Source organism: Camellia sinensis, chromosome 14, assembly GCF_055761805.1.
Source record: "Camellia sinensis isolate YWXY chromosome 14, ASM5576180v1, whole genome shotgun sequence".
Lineage (NCBI taxonomy): Eukaryota > Viridiplantae > Streptophyta > Magnoliopsida > Ericales > Theaceae > Camellia > Camellia sinensis.
The window spans coordinates 61998339-62019567 of NC_138974.1; the positions used below are offsets into that span (position 1 = coordinate 61998339).

Consider the following 21229-nt stretch of genomic DNA (forward strand, 5'->3'; position numbering starts at 1 on the left):
TTGGAAAATAAAATTGTGATTTGCAGAAATAATTGGCGGAAGGTAAAACACATAAAAAGTAGTCAATTTATAAAGCAATAGGCAATGTCCCAATAATTCCAAATTTTCAATAAACTTCATGAAATATAAAATAAACTAATGTTCCTATGTTTATGGATACAACTATGATATGCCCTATAATTTTAAAATTTTTCTTAGCTCATTAACAACATGAAAATTACTAATCATATTAGCAGGGAATTCAAACCTGTAAATTTATCATTTCTCTCATTATAACCTGCTCAGCAGCCATGGCTATCAACCTATTCCAGCAAAAAAATAACTTGGCATCATATTTCAAATTTAATTGGAATTGAGTAAAACTCTTATTGGTACTAAGTCAAAATTAATAGAATAGAATTGAAAGAAACAGCATCAAAAGGAATACTAAGTTAAAACTTTTAAAACTAACAATTAAAATTGGCCCAGGTGTTAAATCATATATAAACTACTCTATCTATTAATTAGATCCTGCATATTATAAAGCATTAAACAAAATGCAAAAAACAAAAATATTAGTTTCATAATCAATGACATATTGAATCTTCTAGTAACTTATTTCCAAGCACCAAAAAAAAAATTATAACTAATTAAGGGAAAATTATTAAATATTGTAGCAGCACTATGTGTACATGACATTCCTGACAAATGAAAAATCATAACTCACATTTTTTAATTACCTAACAAGGGTCAATCATTATATTCATCATGTAAAAAATATTCATCTGTGATTGATTTGAAATATCACATAATTTTTGTTTTTATTTTTTTCACAGGAGATTCTTTCAATTCTTCGTAATAAAAATCAAGACTACCCAAATTACAAATATATATGCGTATATTAGAATATATATATATATATATATATATATATATAACTAAAATCAACACAATTCATATATGTATATACACAACCCATATACGTTAAGAATATGCACAGGTCAACAAAATGAACAAACTATACCTAATAGGAACTTGAATTAAAATCACACAAAGAAAATAAGAGAAAATGGTCAAATCGTTACCCACAGACACAATCTAAACCTATATGCGTCTCTTTCCTCACCAACTCTTGAGATTGCAATGGTCATAGATGCTTCAAATCAAAACGAATATAAATTAAAATCAATTAAATTTATCATATATCAATATGAAATTTTTTTTTTTTTTTTTTTTTTTGGCAATCACAATCTTCTATAGTGTGTGTGTATATATATGAGTATATACAATACCTCTAGCAAAATCGTGAGAGAGAAGTAGCAATTGGTTTGAATATGGAATTGAATTGGAACCTTGATACAAAATTATTGATGATCAAAGAATGGAAAAATGAATTAGAGGAGAGTCCATGATGGTTTGGAAATCGTGGGGAAGTGGGTTTCAAGAAAATAGCAGTGAAGCGATTAGGGTGGGCATGTTTATCACTAAAATTCTTTTTTTATTAATTAAATGTATAGCATTCATATTTTTGGTGATAACATTGATTGAAAATTACACAATTTTAGCAACCTTTATAAAACGTTATTAAAATTACTACAAAATATGATGGAAAATCTAATGTTACGAGTTGTCCCTTTTTTATAGCTTTTTATAACCAAATGCTATTGATGTATCATATTCAATAGCTTTTTAAAAAGAATGTTATAAAAAAATGTTATTAGAAGTATTTTTTGTTGTAGTGATATAGTTATGTTTATTTAATTCGAACCAATAATGAAGCTTTGGAAACTTTCATTCATTATAAGAATGAAGTTGAAAATCAACTTGGTAAGAAAATCAAGAAACTTAGAAGTGATAGAGATGGTGAATATAAATCACCTTTTGGTGAGTTTTGTAAAGAACATGGAATAATTCATCAAACCACCACTCCCTACTCACCTCAGCAAAATGGAATTGCTGAAAGGAAAAATAAGACTTTAAAAGAAATGATGAATGCCATGTTAATCAGTTCTGGATTACCTTAGAACTTGTGGGGGGGAAGCAATACTTTCTGCTAATTATATTTTAAATAAAGTACCCCGAAAGAAAGTGAATCAAACACCTTATGAAATGTGGCATGGAAGAGTACCATCCTACAAATACTTAAAAGTGTGGGGGTGTTTGGCTAAAGTGGTTATTCCTAGTCCTAAAAAAACTAAGATAGGTCCTAAGACCATTGATTTCATTTTCATTGGTTATGCCAAGAATAGTATTGTATATCGGTTTTTGATTCATAAATCAGAACATTCCGAAATGCATGTAAATACTATTATTGAATCTCGGAATGCATCTTTCTTTGAACATGTATTTCCAAATAAGACTGGACAAGAGATTAGTAACCATAAAAGATCTCATGATGCTATTACTAGTCAGGACCAAGAACATGATCAAGAACAAGAGTTAGATCAAAATGAGGAAGAGGAACCTAGGTGTAGTAAACGTGCTAGGACCTCAAAATCTTTTGGTCCAGATTTCCTAACATTTTTGTTAGAAAATGAGCCTTTAACTTTTAAAGAGGCTATGTCCAATCCTGAAGCTCCTTTATGGAAAGAAGCTGTCAACAGTGAAGTTGAATCCATCTTGCAAAATCACACTTAGGAATTGGTGGATTTGCCACCAAGTTGTAAACCTCTTGGGTACAAGTGGATTTTCAAAAGAAAATTGAAAGCGGATAGATCAATTGACAAATACAAGGCAAGACTTGTGGTCAAAGGATTTAGACAAAAAGAAGGTCTTAATTACTTTGACACATACTCACCGATTACTAGAATAACATCCATTAGAATGCTAATTGCCATTGCATCTCTATACAATCTAGAAATTCATCAAATGGATGTGAAAACCACTTTCTTAAATGGTGAGTTAAATGAAGAAATTTACATGGAACAACCACAAGGTTTTTCTGTTCCAAGAAAAGAAAAGAAAGTGTGTAAATTGGTTAAATCATTATATGATTTAAAACAAGCGCCAAAACAATGGCATGAGAAATTTGACATGACAATGATGTCAAATGGATTTAAAATTAATGAGTGTGACAAATGTGTTTATATTAAAAACACAGACAAAGGTTATGTCATTGTATGTCTTTATGTAGATGATATGCTCATCATAGGTAGTAATAATGACATGATTAAAACTACCAAGAAAATGTTGAATAAACATTTTAACATGAAAGACATGGGCATTGCTGATGTAATTCTTAGTATAAAAATTATCAAAACATCAGAAGGATATGCTTTGTCACAATCTCATTGCATTGAGAAAATACTTGACAAATTCAGCAAAAATGATAATTATATTGCTAGAACACCTGTAGATGTTAATTTGTATCTTTCTAAGAATGTACAGGAGAGTATTTCTCAATTAGAGTATGCCCAAATTATTGGAAGCTTAATGTACTTGATGAACTGCACTCGCCCGGATATAGCTTATGCAGTAAGTAAATTAAGTAGATATACGAGTAATCCGGGAGTAAAACACTGGAAAACTATTATAAGGGTTTTAAGGTATCTCCGATTTATCTGTAATATTGGGCTGAATTATACTAGATATCCAGCAGTACTTGAAGGATACTGTGATGCAAATTGGATATCGGATACAAGAGGCTCAAAGTCCACCAGTGGATATGTCTTTACTCTTGGTGGGACGGCTGTATCTTGGAAATCTTCCAAACAGACTTACATTGCTAGGTCTACTATGGAATCAGAATTCATAGCTTTAGACAAAGCAGGGTTCCTTGAAGATATTCTAATATGGCCAAAACCAGTGCCTGCTATATGCATACATTGTGATAGTCAATCAGCTATAGGTAGAACACAGAGTCATATGTATAACGGTAAGTCACAACACATTCGTCGTCGACATAACACCGTAAGACAACTACTCTCTAATGGAATTATTTCCATAGAATATGTAAAGTCTAAAGACAACATAGCGGATCCACTAACCAAAGGGTTAGCAAGAGAGTTAATTGAAAATTCATCGAGGGGAATGGGACTTAAGCCTGTTACATAAGAGTTACCATAATGGCAACCCAACCTAGTTGACTGGAGATCCCAAGATCTAGGTTCAAAGGGACAACTGAGTTGTGAATGACTCAGAAGGATCACTGGGGAGTTAAACTCCTACCCATTTCTATGATGAAATAGTGATGACTGCAGCATTTAAGGTTAAGTAAAATTTTCATGATTCTTATATCTAGGTAAACCTAGTGGAGTATGGCAGGATACTTTTCATAAGCATCACCTATGTGAGTGTGAATTGGGCCGATTCTGTGAGATTTGTGAAGGGTTACAATTCTCTAGAGCACTCATGAAAGACTAGATTGTTTAGGGCCAAAATAAACACAATAGTGAGAACTAAACTGTGTCTAAGAATATACTGTGTGAGTTCTATTGTCTTAGTTTACACAAACGGCTGAACAGTTCAAGACATCATGTTCACTGGTTAGCTAGTAAATTCAATAGTGTCTCACAAGGGAAGGTTCAAAGCCAAAAGCTACCTATCCTTTGCAGAATATTTCCTATTTCTGTACTCTCTGTAATTAGATCATATTGTTGTATTTTCTCTCTGTCAAATTCCATTCATGTGGGGAATTGTTGGAAAAGTGGTTTAGGCCAAGTTTGGCTATCCTAAATAAGTACACACTTTTTATATTTTTATCTTTTTTTCATCACATCATCTCTCTACTTTTCTGCACATCTTTTCATAAAAAGACAAAAAGTGCACTTATTTAGGTCATCCCAAACAACCCCTTAATATAGGCATATTTTTTAGCCCAATTTTGAGTGGGCCCCAAACGTCTTTTGGGATGGGTTTGAAGAGGTGAAGTGTTCCTTGTCGCGTGGCAAGTCACACGGTGAAGACGGAACGTCAAAACTATTTATGAGTGAATGGGAAGTTGACGTCATTTTCGGGTCTAACATTAATTTTTTAGATAAAATTCATTTGAATTTTTTCAATAAAAAATATTGTGGGAATTTAATTTAAATTCTAAATTCAAATTTTAGGTTCCTACGTGGTTTCCTAAAGTTTGTAATTGTGGGAGTTTAATTTAATTCTAAATTCAAATTTTGGGTTCCTAAGTGGTTTCCTAAAATTTGTACCTCTTTCTTTATTTATTAAACTATTCAAATAGTTTAATATATATATATATATATATTCCAAATAGTTATTAATAATAAAATTCCTAACAGTTCCTTTGTTTGTCCACCAACGGACACTTTTCAAATGTTTGAATAGTAGTGTTCATGTACAACGGTTAGAATTGTTTGAATTCAACTATTGCACCTGCTCTTTCAAAAGTGCATCTGTTCATTCAAATTGTTGTACCTGTTCGGGGATTATGTTGCCTATCACTTAGAGACATTCGAAAAATCAGTCTGAAAATCTTTTCTCTTGCTATCCAGATTTTCCTTTTACATTATTTCTTCATTCTAGTTTTAGAATAAATATTCAAAGAATTTGATCATAGGTTTTGGTTCGCCGAACAATTTGTTTTGGAACGCTACTACAAATTGGTTAAGATCATTGTATCTTGGGAGATAGACGCCACTCAACCATAAGCACCATAGTGGGGCGAATCTGTCTTAAGGGTAGAGTGTCACACACTCGACTTGGTCTCTAATTATTGATTCGGTTCAACAAAATGAATTCTGCAAGTTTTATTTTATTTTGTTTGAATTATTTCAATTTATTTTATTTACACAGAAGATTGTTCCAACAACTTCTAATTACCATTCTCTTAGTGATAATACTGATAATGATTAGTTGAATTAGGATGTAATGATACATGCTATAAGCAAGTCAATGTTCTTAATAAATCACAACAAGAAGAAGATTCATTAATTGAACTAATCAGTAAATTAGATAATCCCGAATTAAAAAAAAATACTAATAAATTAACAATATATTTTTTAAATAATATTTGCAAATGTCATGTCAATAAGCACGTCAACACTAGGTACATGTGTAACATGTCATAAAAAATATTGGTAGCGTTTGGTAGGGTTTTGTAAATGTGATTTGAGAATATGAGTTGTATTTTGAGTTTGTGTGTTGTGAAATTATGATTTAAGTGTAGAAAATTCGTTTGGTTATGGTTTTTAAATAGAGTGTTGAAATGTGTTTTGAATATGTATTTTGAATTATGTTTTGAAAGTTTGATGTGACATGTGAAATAAGAAAATTTGTTTGGTAATGTGTTTTCAAAATAGTTTTCAAAATTTAATTCAATCAATAATTTATTTTGAGTGTACACAACTCTTATATCGATATTCGTATTTTTTATCAACAGCAATAACCAAATTATATTTAAAATACTGAAATTAAAAAAAAAAAATTTTGAATTAATTTTTTTCAGTAATCTTTGTTGTATAAATTTTTTTTTCAAATTATTTTTCCATTTTAAAATAAATCTATGTCAATTATTTTGTATCAATTAAATTTTTATATCAATTCATTTTTTACGCCTGTACAAACATCTTGTACAATACATTTTTAATTTTTGTTTTTAAATTTTGTTGAAGTCAATAACTTTTAAAAATACATATTAATAAAAATTAACATAAATACACTAAGTTTAATAGATTAAAATACAAATCATATCGTAAACCTTATAAAATATTATCAATTTTTTTTCTCATTTATTACACGTTATTAATTTATTAGGAAATGAGTACAAACATACAATTATTGAAGGACCATCAGCACGCTCATATAATTGAATTCCCCTATGAATTTACTATTTTGTCCCTCTCTATTTACATGAAAAGTGAACAAAAGATAAAGGGTAATTTAGTAATTTCACGAACCTACTACCTACATACTGAGCCAAAAGAAAAGGGAAAAGGGACATCATATAGCTGTGTACTTTTCTGAAAAGCATTATTAATATTATAAAAAAATAATACATAACAAATTAAAATAAAAAAAAAAAAAAAACCAAGCTTCAGCCTTTTATAAATTCTGGAAAACCATTCTTCTAACCATACCATCTTCACCGTCTTTGGTCCTTCTGGTCTTTGGTCCTTCTGAAAGAAGATTTCAACTTGACCGTCGAGTAATCTGAGTTCCATCAAGAACATTAATTTCAATTACAGGTTAGTTTTGTATTACCTTCGCATCTCGTCTTTTATTCAGACTACTTTGGTAGTAAAATACCAGTAGCTTTCGAAGGAAACACCAGTAGCTTTCGAAGAACAGGACACGGTAAACCGGGTGGTCAACCGGCCGGTCATCCCATCCCATGTTTTCTGGCTGCCGATCTGTTCATGTTTTTTATATCTGTTTAATCGTGTTCCATTTTTTTACACTGATATCATATTATTTTTGATATAATTTCTATACATTTTTGTACATCATACTATTTTCGATATAGTTTCCATACATTTTTCTCAATTCATGTTTTAATATATATTTTTTATATATTCTTCTTTCACTGTTGCAGCTATCATGCCAAGAACAAAACGAGCCAGACCCGAACGTGGTGAATCCTCAAATCCTGTACACCATCAACCACAGCAACAACATCATGACAATTTAAATAATGATTTTTTATCGTATCATTATGAACAAGCCTATTCACATTTTATTAATCGACCAATTATTACGGGAAGAAAATGTAAGACTACCTTCTCAATATGACCCGCTCTTAGTTGGTAAATTAGATACAATGGGATGGCTACCTTTAACTAATTTACCAAATAAGATATATCCCCGTATTGTACGATTATTTTATGTTCACTTGACAGCTAGTGACCAACAAAATGAACCGTTCAGTCTGACCTCCTATGTGAAAGGGAAAACAATCACACTCACTCTCCGTGCTTTCGCACAAATTATTGGAGTTCAAACAGGAGATTTACAATGCTATTTTCAAAATGAGTCTGCCTTAGAACGAATGTTTGGTGATGTCACTCAGATCTATACCACAATTTGTGACAACAAATTCAGCGGCACTAATTTACTAGCCAGACATTTAAAACCCCACCTTCGTATTCTTCATCGATGGATAGTTGAAAATGTCACTCCCAAAAAAGGCCATTATGATAGTGTTTCATGTTTTAATGTGTATTTGTTATACTGTTTTGAAACTGGACAGAAATTAGATTTATGCTTCATATTACTCAAAGAAATGATGATTGCAAAACTCGATACTCTGTCTGGTCGGTCACTACCTTATGAAGCTTTGTTAACCACAATTTTCAAAGCGCATGATGTCAACCTTGAAGGGGAACAATATGTCAGAATCACTTCACCAATTTCTGAGTACATACTGACCCGAGGTGGTGGTGCTGACATTTTGATGAGCTCTATTAATATTGAAAATGAACCAATACCCGATGAGGAAGAACCCAATGACAATGCCATGCCACCAAATGAACAACCCCATTACTGGACTGATTATTTGACTGCGGAACAGGAACGGTACAATCAGCGCGTACAATGGGAACAACAAATGGCTAATCAGCTCAATACATTGGGTACTCGATTCGATGAATTTGCCGCTGCTCAAAACTCACTAATTCAACAATTTAGCGAGTTTCGTATAGACTCAGGGAGACATGATGAAGTGACAAGGAACCGCATTGATCAGATTGACCATCGAGTCACTCAGCTATACCATCACTATTACCCTCCACCGCCAACACCACCTGATAATGATGCTTAAGTTGTTGAAAAATCAGTTTCAATGGTGAAACAGATGTAGTGGCTACATGTTTTTTTTTTTTGGTTATTTATGTTCTTATTTTGTTGTACTTCTTTTATTTTGTTACTTTGTTGTAAACTTCTGTATTTATGTCATGAATAAGAAGTGTTTTTTTTAAATCTATATAAAACAAGTTACAATGTTCTGACAATTTTGTTCATAAAGATTTCGCAAACGGAAACATTATGGGCGTAGAAAAATAAATATATGTGAACAAAATAAATGTCTAACAAATCATTCATTTCAATGAAATGAATAAAAATTAAACAAATAAAAATTAATTTGTCTGTATCAATTAATACAAAAAATGAAATTAATGTTGTAAAATGAAATAAAACAAGTTTCAAGTAAATAATAAACCTTTTTTTTAAAAAAGTAAAAGGAAAAGAAAAAGTTAATATGAACAAAATTTTTAAAAAATAAGGTGTAAAAAGAAAAAAAAAATTAAATTGATAAACCGAATTAATAACAAAATTTTCAAATTGTTTACTATTTAACAAAAAGTCAAACCCACGAATATGTCATATACAAATATTTTTTCACAAAATTGAAAATAATAAATTATAATTATTTTATTAATTTCAGTCATTATGAAACCTTTATTACATTACTTCACCCACCACCCAGGACCCACCACCACCCACCTACCACCCACTACCACCCACCACCACCCACCACCACCCACCTCCTACCACCCACAACCACCTACCACCCACCACCACTCACCACCACCCACCACCCACCTGCCACCAACCACCACCTACCACCCACTACCACTCACCACCATCCACCTCCCACCACCACCCACCACCACTCACCACCACTCACCATCCACCTCCCACCACCATCCACCTCCCACCACCACCCACCACCATCCACCTCCCACCACCATCTACCTCCCACCACCACCACCCACCACCTACCACCCACCACCACTCACCACCATCCACCTCCCACCACCTCCCACCACCACTCACCACCACTCACCATCCACCTCCCACCACCATCCACCTCCCACCACCACCCACCACCACCCACCACCATCCACCTCCCACCACCACCACCCACCACCTACCACCCACCACCACTCACCACCATCCACCTCCCACCACCTCCCACCACCACTCACCATCTACCACCACCTACCACCCACCACCACCCACCTCCTACCACCCACAACCACCTACCACCCACCACCACCCACCTCCTACCACCCACCACCACTCACTCACTCACCATCCACCACCACCTACCACCCACCACCACTCACCACTACCCACCACCACTCACCATCCACCTGCCACCACCACCTACCACCACTCGCCACCACCCACCACGTACCACCCACAACCACTCACTACCCACCACCCACCACCTACCACCCACCACCACTCACCATCCACCTGCTACCACCACCCACCTCCTACCACCTACCACCATCGATGACCCACCACATTACATAATGACTGAAAGTAATAAAATAATTACACATTTAAAACCAGTACTCAGTACGATATGGAGTTGCCTTGTTGACATTCATTTTCTATCCGTGGCCAACATGATTTTGCCACATAGCAGTAGCAATTGCATCCCGAATGTTCGATTGATACGTTAACCCATGTTGTGACATGTCAACGTAGTCAGCTTGGTTTCCAACAAGCTCGTCTGCTTCTGCTTCTGCGGCCATTTCATTATCAGCTTCCATAAATAATGGGTCCATAGCTGCATGCAAACGGATCCAATTGTGCACTACACAACATGCAATCACGAGAGGCCCTTGTCTTGTAGACTTGTAATTTGGCATGGACCGCAATATTGGGAAGCGCTTCTTCAGAACACCAAATGTTCTTTCTATGACATTGCGTAATGACGAATGGCGATGGTTAAACAATTCCTTTGGTCCTGAATAATGACGGCCACGAAACTCTTGCAAGTGATATCGTTGAGACCGAAATGGGGCAAGAAATCCAGGCATGTTTGTGAAACCAGCATCAACTAAATAGTACTTACCTACATGTAAATAATGAATATACAGTTCTGTCAATTGATAAGTGCACAAAAAAAAAAAGTGCACTATATGATATTTGCGGACAGTTACCATTGGGTGGGTGTGGGAACTGTAGATCAGCTCGTGTAATAGAGTCAATCAAAATAGCGTTGTCGTGAGCGCTACCTTCCCATCCGGAATTAATAAATGTGAACAACATATCGAAGTCGCAAGCTGCGAGTACGTTTTGCGATACCGTTGATTTCCGACCGCGGAATGTATTTTGTCTTGAAGCGGGGACCCATGCATCGACCAACGTGCCATCAATAGCACCGACACAATCCTAATTGACAGATATTTATTTGACATTAAAAGCAAAACAAACTTCGATATTACTTTTATAATTTAAAAGGAAATAATATTTATTTCACATACGTTATTGATATGTACAACTTACAGGATAGCCATATTGTTCATACCTTGAACCAGGGAAAAAACCTCGTGTCATTTAAAATTTTTGCCGGTGTGTCGTCTTGGTTACGTGGCCTGATAACCGTTGATGCAAGCTTGCACAATGCCCGCATAATAATTTTTATATGCCGACAAATTGTTTCCGTGGAGTGCTGAAATCTATCTGCCAATAGTCGATGACGATCATTTTGTGCAAAAGTGTATAAAAAAATTCCAAGCGATTCCTCGACACTTATATGCATATGCTCAATATCGATAAAGCCATTGTGGAGTAAAGTGTCTTTCAATAAAATGAATGTTTGTGCATCCATTCGCATAATGTTCATCATTGTTTCTGGATGGCCGGTTAATAGGCCGAAGATGTAATCATCACCTTTGAATGGACACGTTCGCTGCGGTCGGCGAGTACTTGAGGCGTTGATTTGGTCATGCATGCAAGCAATCATCAAAAAATCCATAAAATCATCAGTAACCTCATCCTCGTCTGATGAGATCTCCATTGAATTATTTTCTCTGTCGGATGACATATGGTTTTGTCTACATCACAGTAAAACCATAATTATAAAATATGTCATTAATGCTGCAACACATACCATTAATGGTGAAATAGAATTAAAAAGGAAGTATATGAATAGTCGGCCGTAGTTATATTTCAGTGTACACTAAAATTTATAGAAGGACAAAATTTATTTAATACGTGCTCATATTGTCATAACACAACATAATAGAAAAGAAAACATAAATTACTTAAAAGTTAAAAAAAAAAAAAACATACGAAGATAGGAAAGGGAAGAGGATATGATAGAAGGAAAAAGAAAAGAAAAAACCAAGTAAGGAATAATGAAATCATTTTTTAGTTCAGACAGGGCGATTTGATAACGCAATCAATGAAGAGCTTCTGACTTCACTGCAAAGCGAGGATCATGGGTAGGCGCAAATGGGTAGGAGTGCGCATAAAAAACCTTCGCCATTCCTTATCCTTGAACAGTGTCAGTGCCTTAATGTACTGCACTGGTGGTATGTCCCCAAGCTCTAGTAATGCATCTTGACAAGCATCAAGAGAGTAATCATCACCACCTGCACTTACAGCCTCTGTCTCATTTTCTCGTGCACGTGAATGTCCTGTTTTTGCTTGTACATAGGATGTGAAAGCTGCGCACACATCATCAAACCCACTTGACCGTGACTTTTTAGAACGACCACTATCAGTCTGGCTGGTTGTAGGGCCCCTCTTGTGACTTTTGCCCTTTGCTGGATCCATGTACTCATCCCCATATAAGTCAACAGGAATTGCCTCAGCAACGTTACTCCCACCAGCATTACTCCCACCAACATCAGGGTTCCAAAATTTATTTAACATGTCATCTTCTTCTTCTGAGTCAAGGGCTCCTTGTGTGGATGCACGAGATAAGGCCCCTGTGGCACAACAATTTTCAACAATTTCTGCCATTTCTTGAAAATATTCAAATCCTTTTGTCCTAAACTTCTTCACATTTCTGTTGGCCTACAACAAATACAAATAAAGAATTAAGCACTGTATGTATCATGAAATCTTTAAATTAAAATTATTTAATAGTACAGATTAATGAACAACCTTATCCCAAAATTCATCAGGTGCAACAACAGTGCCTACAATTGGATCCCATCCCAGACCAGTTTGTGCCTGGAGTCGCTTAAATGTCTGATAATCAGCTTTCAATCGCTGATATTTTTGGCGCACTTGTGTTGCTGTATACCGAAATCCAGACAAATTGTGCAACTGATTTGCATAATGATTCCAATGCCTAATTGTCCACGAAGTAGTACGGCCAGTTGTTTGATTTTTTCTAACCTCATCTCTCAACATATTAATTAATTTTGTTTCACTTCTGGCCGTCCACATTTTTGTTTCTTGGTTGTCATCAGAATTATTTTCATCCATCTATAAACATACAAATGAAATTTAAACTAGTCTGGGGTAGATATACAACACAAACAGATCATAACAGAGCAAAATTATTTCAAAGAGAACACAGATAAAAAAAAAACAGCAGATGATATTATTTAAAGGAAAAAAATAGCGTAACAGATTACTTCAATTCAAATAGCAAAAATATAACCACAACTAATAAAAAAAATCAGGTAAGTAGGAGAAAACCAGTAAAAAAGATGTAAGGTTATTTAAAGGAAAAAAATAGCGTAACAGATTACTTCAATTCAAATAGCAGAAATCTAACCACAACTAACCAAAAAAAACAGCTAACATTATCTTTGAATGGTAGGAGAAAACCAGTAAAAAAGATGTAACGAAAATGGGACGGGTAGAAAACGAAGTAGGAAAAAAACCAGTAAATAAACCAGTGGAGTGGTGGGTAGGTCGACCGGCCGGTCGACCGGCCGGATGACCCCGGGGAAGACCGGCCGGGTGTCCAGGTACAAGTTCAGAAGTTCTTTTCTTGCAGAAGGTTCAAACAGCTCACAATTCAAAACAACAACCGATCTGAAATGAGAAATAGGGGTCCACAAATTATGAGAAACCATTTGGGAACTGATTTTAACTTCTCAAAAATTATTTATATATAACAGATTCAGATCGATTTAGCAGCTTACTGCTATTCTTCTTCGCAAAAGGTGAAACAATTCAGGAAAATAGAAAACATCTTAAAATAAAAAAAATAGCCCCTTACACTTCTCAGAAAATATTTGAGAATTGATTTCGACTTGTATAAAATCGTTTGCAGTTGAAGGATATATTTACCAGATTCGTGGGACTTGAATAATTATCGCCGGTGATGGAATGTGTATACTGACTTAAGGTAGCACTGTTTCTTCGTCTGATTCGACAATAAATTTCATCAATTTGACCTGAAAGAAAAATAAAATAAAATTAGGGATGAATTTTTCAAATCATTTTCGTATAACAAAATATGTAAATAAATTTGTGAGTTCTTTTACGTCGCAATCGTCGTTGTTTCGTTGCCCGTAATAAGAATCTTCCACAACGCACAAATCGTAAGGAACTCGATTTGTGAAAGATGATACCAGTATAGAGCGGGTTGGGTGGATCCATTATTTATAAAATCAGTCTTCTCTGTGAAGCCCACCCGTGATAAATCTGAAGTGCCTGTGATGAATCTGAAGTATCTGAAGTACTGATGTTTGATAGACAAGCCTACCCGTGATCAATATAAAGGACTAATGTTTGATACAGAGATGAGCTTCACGTGAATATTTCAGAGACGATGGAATATTTCATCTGAAGTATCTGAAGTACTGATGTTTGATAGACAAGCCTACCCGTGATCAATATAAAGGACTAATGTTTGATACAGAGATGAGCTTCACGTGAATATTTCAGAGACGATGGAATATTTCAGAGACGATGGAGACGACATAGAAGGACATGAAAGAATGCACAAGAGTTGAAAGTAGAGATACAACCTGCCAAACAGGTTTTCATACTATAATTTGAATTCACACGCGGAAATCTATTTTGAGTGTTCTATCCAAACGTGAAGCGCGAGTTTATATGTTGAAAACTAATTTGAAAATACAACCAAACAGACCCATTGTGTTTTTTATATTTATGTTTTAAAATATTTTTCTTTTGAAATTAGTTAAGTTAATTTGATTGTTTAGCTAAAATAGAGAGTCTTGTTAAAATACACACTACTTGAACTAGTTAAGCAAAATAAATAGAATACTTTTACTATTTGGTCAAAATGGAGAGTCTTGTTAAAATACACTCCTTGAAGTTGCTCTTATAGTAGTTGTTATTGGTAAATTATAGCAACTTAATAAAAAAAAAACAAGTTTCAAAATATGATGTCAAATTTTGACCAAATTTCTAAATTTTGGTTAGAACTTTTCTCTCTTTATGGTGAGGTTCACGCATTTTGATTAGTATTATTTTTATACTATAAAAAATGACTATTAAATCATTAGAGAAAAGTTGTCAAAATATAATATTTTAAAACAATGCTAAGAATTTGGTTTTGACCATCCATTTTAGCATTTTAAACATTAGAGATGTTCTAACATACTAAAGCAAATGATATAAGACATGAATAATAATTTTTTTATTGCTTTATATTTTAAAGGGCAATTTTAGTATTATAAAAAATATAATTAATTAGTTTATTTTGCATCAAATCCCACCATTTTTGTGAAAAATTAAATTCATAAAATATGAGAGTTTTCTTTCTCATAATTGCTTGCCATTTATTACTTAACTTATAAACCAAACATAATAAAAGAATTTCATTTCACTTTATTGATTATCTTTTCTCACCAAGATATGTGATCCGAATAGACTATCAGATAGTATTTCATCCCCGTCTTAAATCATATTGGGAAAGGGTAAATCAAAAGAGATAATAGAGATTAGATGGGAGCGAGTTACTTTTGTAATTTAAAAAATGATAATACTAATACGAATAATAATAATTCATAATTGACAATGATTAAAAATGTAAGATAATAAAAGAAAAAATTAATAAGTGAAAATAATATTAGTGTTTTAATCATATTATATTTTAAAGAAATAGATTATATTATATATTTAATAAATATATTTTAAAGAAAATGTTCCACCCACATTTTCATTGAGACATGAGAAATTCGTATAGAGTGACTTAAGAAAAGACTGATATCTATTCAAGTGAAAATGTTTTACGAGTTGTTTTTAGACTTAAAATTGATGAGTATTATAAATTTCTAATAACAATGTAATGTGATTTATTTTTTGTGCAAAATATTATGAGGTACTTACATGTAGGTCCTAATAAGTGTACTTATTGTCTAATAGGTCCCATGAGAAAAATTTGTTATAAAAAAAGTTATTAATTGTAAATTTTAGTGACAATTTATAAAAATCATGACAAAAAAAGTCACTAATTATCAATTTTTAGTGATATATATAAAAAATTATCACAAAAAAATTATTTTTAGCGACAATTTACCAAGACTTATTTTGAATAGGATTTAATGGGAATTAAGTTCAATTATTAGGACCTATTGGTAATTTATCCAAATATTATTTCTATATGATTTTTTTTTTTTTTTTTGGTTAATAGCATAGTTGGTTTTATTTGTTTTTAAAAATAAAAAAAAAATAAAAAGGTATGAGCTTCGGATTTGTATCCACCCACCATCCATCGATTTCGGGTTGTACTGGATCCGGAATTGACCCGCTTCATTCAACGCAGCCCGTGTATACTAGGGCTTATACACCTCGCGTAGCACATCTGCTGTGAAGTCTCTGCAGTCGCTTCGGATCGAAGACAAGAGAGAGGCCCTTGAAGAAGAAGAAGACCCAAAAAGAGGGTTCGTGACTCACTGTACTGTACCACCACCATGAGAGCTAAGGTACAGTGCTAAATCAAAACCCGTTCGACCTCTGTTTATTCGATTCGATTCTCAGTTGACACTTATTTTTTTTTTTTTTTTTAGTGGAAGAAGAAGCGTATGAGGAGGTTGAAGAGAAAGCGTCGAAAGATGAGGCAGCGATCGAAGTAACAATCGATGATGGACCTTCGCAATTACGTCTATGGCTTTCTCTGTGTCGTCAATTTTCTTTTCGTTATTTAGGGTTTTTGGCATTTTGACAGATATATTTGCACTTGATGTATGAATATATAGTTCAAATTTTACGACTTTGGCTTTATTGAATATCAAGCTTTATTGATACCACTTGGGTTTGGTATTATTGTTTTGGGTTCTTTGTTATATGATCAATTGAATGCCTTTCTCCATTGCTTTTCACTGTCTTCTTGTTTGTTTGCTTTGTTTCCATTCTTGAATTGTTAGATCATAATGTGTTTTGAAGATGAATGGAGCTATTGCGTCTTAAATGGGCTTGGTAATGGCCAATTGCTGTGTTCTGCTTGATTACACTACTTTCATGTATTGTGGGTGTGTTTCAGAACAAAAAGATACAGAGGATTTAGGTGTTCGGGATCTGAAACACGAAATTTTTTAGTATCTTTAATTGTGGTGAAGAAGCATTAAGGCTTTAAAGTGATCTCTGGTCTGCCCTCTCTCGGTGTGTGGTGCAAGTTTATGTTTTTTTTGTCTCTTGTTCCCACGGAAGTGAGGTTATTGGGTTAATCATATAATGGCAAACAGTTTAATTGGGTTTGTGTTACTCATTCTTGTGAATCTTATCTACCATTCTTGCACAGACTAATTGCAAATTTGCAATGATGGCTCATTATGGGTCGTTGGATTGATAATGGTTGTTCTAATATGTTTTTTTTGCCTTGGTTCTAATTGTGAGACGATACACCTATGATACGTAATTTGCTCGAGCAGTGAATTACATTGTCTAGTGAATCCTGATTTTCTCCTCTCCTCTCCTCTCCTCCCTTCCTCTGGTATGCATACAATACATATAAAATTGGGCAGGTGATGTGTTAAACCTGTTGGGTTGCATCCACCAACTGTAATTGTGTTGGTTTTGGAACTTTAATATTGTTGAAGGATGAGGCAAACATCATAGGAAAAAGGTTTAGTATCGAGTCAATTTGCTAAGATCAGAGTACTTACCCTTTGATTTTGCTTACTAAATTTTATGCAATTATCGTGAATGAATTAGCAAACTCAGTAATTGGGAGAAAGGCTTTTTAAGTTGAGTTGAGAACATGGACTTGCAATTTGCAAACTGGTGGGAAAAAGACTATCTTGTAATGAGGATATTGAAGATTTAGGCTACTTCAGATGCGTGCCTCAATTTGTAAGATTATATTTGTTGTGGGTCAAGTTCATAACATAAGAAACTTGACCATAATTTTTACCAGATATGTGCATTTATAAAATCTTCTCTGATAAACTATTTTACAATTACCCTTTCTGCTAATAGTTGCAGTATGCCATTCTTTCACTCTATATTCTGTTAGATCTGGTGTATTTTAACAGCATGCTATTGTTTCTGTTGACCTGTTCCAACATTCCTTAGTTCTTCAAATGCATGCTTGGTTTCTGCATCGAACCCACCTGCAAACTGGAAGAGTTGGTGGTTAGTAGTAAAACAAGTGGAGGGAAAGATTCTATTTTGAGGTTTTAATTTTACCTGGTGTACTCGAAAAGCAAATCGAACGCCTTGAAGCAGGAGGTCCTGTTCTTGTGAGGATTCATTGTACTTCAGTTCTTTAGTTACTCTCCTCATGTATGCCTTTGCCAATGTCAGTGAACTTAATTTCATCTGTTTACAGTGTCAAGCAATGCATGGTAATATGGTCAGGCAGAGCCTTGTCATGCATTCGCAAGAGGTAAATTGTAGAGTTTGAGATGACCAATTATTCAGGTTTGAGTTTCTTCATTGTGCACACAAATGCTCTTCTAGTTAAACTCAATCATGGAGTTCATTCTGATCGATATGCTGTATTATTTGAATGCACAACGGGATTATATCAGAATTAAGTCTTTTTTTTTGGGTTCTGGAGATCTAAGTGGTCATTGAGTGACGCATGATGACATGTCTAAAACCCAACATGTTCTATGGTATGAATTATTATTTAGTGGTGCAGTCACATTCATAGTGATTCATCACTAGTGTGTTTATTCAATTATTGGTGAAGTGTTGTTTTCATCTCAACCCTACATGCTTCATGGTAAAGCTCATTAACGTACCACCTACCTGACCGACGACACCGGTGTCCAGCATCCATTCCCAGGGGATGTGTAATTCCCTGTATCTCTTGCTGGTACCGTCCCTTGTTCTTTCAATGTTGTTAACACTTCTTTCCAATCTGCATAAAATGGGTTTTATCATAAAGTTAATGTATATAGTTTAATGATTAGTTATAGTACCCTAGAATATACATGCTCGCCTGTCTTGGAATGCTTGTATCCTTCTCAGGGACTGGATAAAAAGCTGTTTTGGGTTATCCTTGAATGATGAAACTTCAGATTCAAGGTTCTTCAGGTCCCGGTAGCTGAAAGCAGCTTCTCGCAATGCATCAGCTTTTTTCTCTGGCCACTGTGGGAAATGCTTCAACACAGCCCTCTCATCAACCAGGCAGGATAGTTCTCCGTCCAGCCACTTGATGAATGCTTCCACATCAGACATATCTGTGAATTCTGCAGTCTCCACTGCCCTTATTAAAGAATTGATGAATTCGGCTTGTGTTTCCACATCTGACTTTATCTGTCCATGAAACTTAGTGTCAGCAGTGCATAGTTTGCTTCGGATGAGTAAAAATATGATGTAAAGGTTGCTGATATACTTACAGCCAATACATATGTTGATCGGTTCTCAATTTCTCCGATCATGTTCCTTGGATTTATGGTTGCAGGTGTTCCTGTTGGACTGGTTTTGTTCTCCTTTTGGGAATCTCTCTTTGTAAGCAGACGGTAGAACTCCATCACCTCTGGCACGCGACGCACTGCTTTTGATCGAATTATCAAGTTTGACGGTGGCGGTGGCGGCGGAGGTGGCGGTGCTGTTGCTGTTGCTGTTGCTGGTGCTGAATGTACTCTATGTATAGTAGCAGAAGTAGTTGGCTTTGCTGGCGGTGGTTTTGGTACTCTTTCTGGTTTTCCCAAATCTTCTTCTGGCTTCAAACTCTCCACTGCTTGACCTTTTTCTGCAATCTCAAGTGGAGATGTTGGTTTCTGCTGAAACCTCTCTGTATTTGTGCCACCCAAGGAGTACTGCAACTTCTTCCAGAGCATCGATTTCCTTTCATTATCGTGGGCTTTGAGGGCACTTACTTGTGCTTTAAGACGGCTCACTTCTTGTTGAAGTTCCTGATTCTCTCTCTCCATGGAATTGTTCCTTGCCAGAGCTGCTTCTAGTTCTCTCCTGAGGAAGGCAAATCTGGAGTCATCATCGCCTACTGGCATTCTCTTTTCTGGTCTTGTGCTTCCACTGAAAAGATGTCATGGAGGGAATGGGAGTTAAATTGATGAATTGCTTGATTTTCCCTTTTGTGCATGCCTTACTTCTGAAGAAAGGTATCCTATCCTCACCTAAGCCTGAAAGGTTAACACTTCAAATGGCCCCCTGTATTTATCAGAATGGTAGTATAGTTTAGCTTTCCAGACGTGGGTATTTTGGACAATTGGCACTCTTGATCTGTTAGATTTGTGTGTGTAGTGTGTAGGTGAGAGATTTCTTGAGTTTGCTGGCATTGGTTGTCCTTGTGGAGTAGCTGGCATTGTTAGGTGCTAATCTAATTCCCTGGTCAAATTTACCTCATGAGTCATGACCCAAATTATTTCTTTGTGAACCAATTTCTCCGTTCTCTTTTGTTTTTGTTTTTTGTTTTTTCCTCTCTCGGGTAAATTATAAAAATGGTCCCTAAACTATGATTTCATTTTAGTATCTAATCTTTAAGTTGTATCAATTGCATTCTCAAACTTGCACATTAATCCAATGTAGTCCTTCAAATGCTTAATGTGAGGCCGTGTGAAGTTCATGAAATTAATCAATGCAAATTAAATATTAAGAAATTAATTGATGCAAATTAAATATTAAGGACCAAAATAAAATCAGTAATGTATTTTAGGACTATATATGCAATTTACCCTCCTTTTTGTCTACAAATTCGAAGTTTCAAACATACCCTTGATCAAACTTTCCATGTTTTTCATTACTATAGAGAGAGATTTGATTGATTGCAAAATGCTAACCACCAATGTGTGAAACTTTCTTCGGATTGCAGGGAGTCCAAGTGTTAGCTATAGATTGGGATGCTGGGAGTCCTAAAAGTCAATTTTGTTTTGATATCTGAGGCCCATCTGGTACGAATATAACCATTGTGAAGCAATTGAAGGGAAAAAGGTAGAGAATAACATATAGTATATGGTAAGTAGAAAAATTAAAGAAAAAGAAAAAGGTATCGATTATTACTGCTTACCAGCATGAAATCTACATGTACTTACTTTTTAATTTATACATATATATATATTATTAACTTATTTAGAAAAGATAAATTGAGGATGAAAGTTAAGTATATATAAAGTGATTTAGAACACAAGATTTCTATTAAGCGAGATTTGAGAAATGTGAGATTTACGCTGTTTTTATTTTTTATTTTTAAGAGAGATCTATTGTTATTATT

General features: G+C 34.6%; 2 protein-coding genes and 2 long non-coding RNA genes across 7 annotated transcripts; 2 read left to right on the forward strand and 2 right to left on the reverse strand.

Moving 5' to 3' along the window:
* Nucleotides 1-11860: 11860 nt before the first annotated feature.
* LOC145807487 (uncharacterized) lies at nt 11861-13234 on the reverse strand. The gene is made up of 2 exons (XM_082905809.1): nt 12781-13234; nt 11861-12690 (listed from the first exon to the last, which is right to left on the reverse strand). The coding sequence occupies exons 1-2, from the start codon at nt 13105-13107 to the stop codon at nt 12091-12093; spliced, it is 927 nt and encodes a 308-aa protein (XP_082761935.1). The 5' UTR covers nt 13108-13234; the 3' UTR covers nt 11861-12090.
* Nucleotides 13235-16280: 3046 nt separating this feature from the next.
* On the forward strand, nt 16281-16928 carry LOC114320627 (uncharacterized). Its single transcript, XR_003649961.2, has 2 exons — nt 16281-16532; nt 16617-16928. It is a non-coding gene; the product is annotated as an uncharacterized LOC114320627 (long non-coding RNA).
* Nucleotides 16929-17886: 958 nt separating this feature from the next.
* LOC114320625 (CHUP1-like protein) lies at nt 17887-20009 on the reverse strand. 4 transcript variants are annotated; one of them, XR_003649960.2, is made up of 5 exons: nt 19395-20009; nt 18995-19311; nt 18795-18913; nt 18235-18366; nt 17887-18165 (listed from the first exon to the last, which is right to left on the reverse strand). XR_003649960.2 is itself a non-coding variant. In XM_028267694.2 (5 exons), the coding sequence occupies exons 1-5, from the start codon at nt 20007-20009 to the stop codon at nt 18085-18087; spliced, it is 1257 nt and encodes a 418-aa protein (XP_028123495.2). In that variant the 3' UTR covers nt 17887-18084. The 4 variants fall into 4 exon arrangements, 1 of the variants encoding a protein (XP_028123495.2); XR_014349942.1 differs by having other exon boundaries at nt 18802-18913; nt 18987-19311; XR_014349943.1 differs by having other exon boundaries at nt 18987-19311.
* On the forward strand, nt 19982-21229 carry LOC145806632 (uncharacterized). The gene is made up of 2 exons (XR_014349944.1): nt 19982-20120; nt 20831-21229. It is a non-coding gene; the product is annotated as an uncharacterized LOC145806632 (long non-coding RNA).

Excerpts from the sequence above, each read along its gene's own strand:
- LOC114320625 (XM_028267694.2), bottom strand. The coding sequence starts at position 20,009 with ATGCCAGTAGGCGATGATGACTCCAGATTTGCCTTCCTCAGGAGAGAA. Across the intron at positions 19,312-19,394 it reads GATCAACATATGTATTGGCT|ATAAAGTCAGATGTGGAAAC; the intron begins GTAAGTATATCA and ends TTTCATGGACAG. Across the intron at positions 18,914-18,994 it reads ATACAAGCATTCCAAGACAG|ATTGGAAAGAAGTGTTAACA; the intron begins GCGAGCATGTAT and ends CATTTTATGCAG.
- LOC145807487 (XM_082905809.1), bottom strand. The coding sequence starts at position 13,107 with ATGGATGAAAATAATTCTGATGACAACCAAGAAACAAAAATGTGGACG. Across the intron at positions 12,691-12,780 it reads CTGATGAATTTTGGGATAAG|GCCAACAGAAATGTGAAGAA; the intron begins GTTGTTCATTAA and ends TATTTGTTGTAG.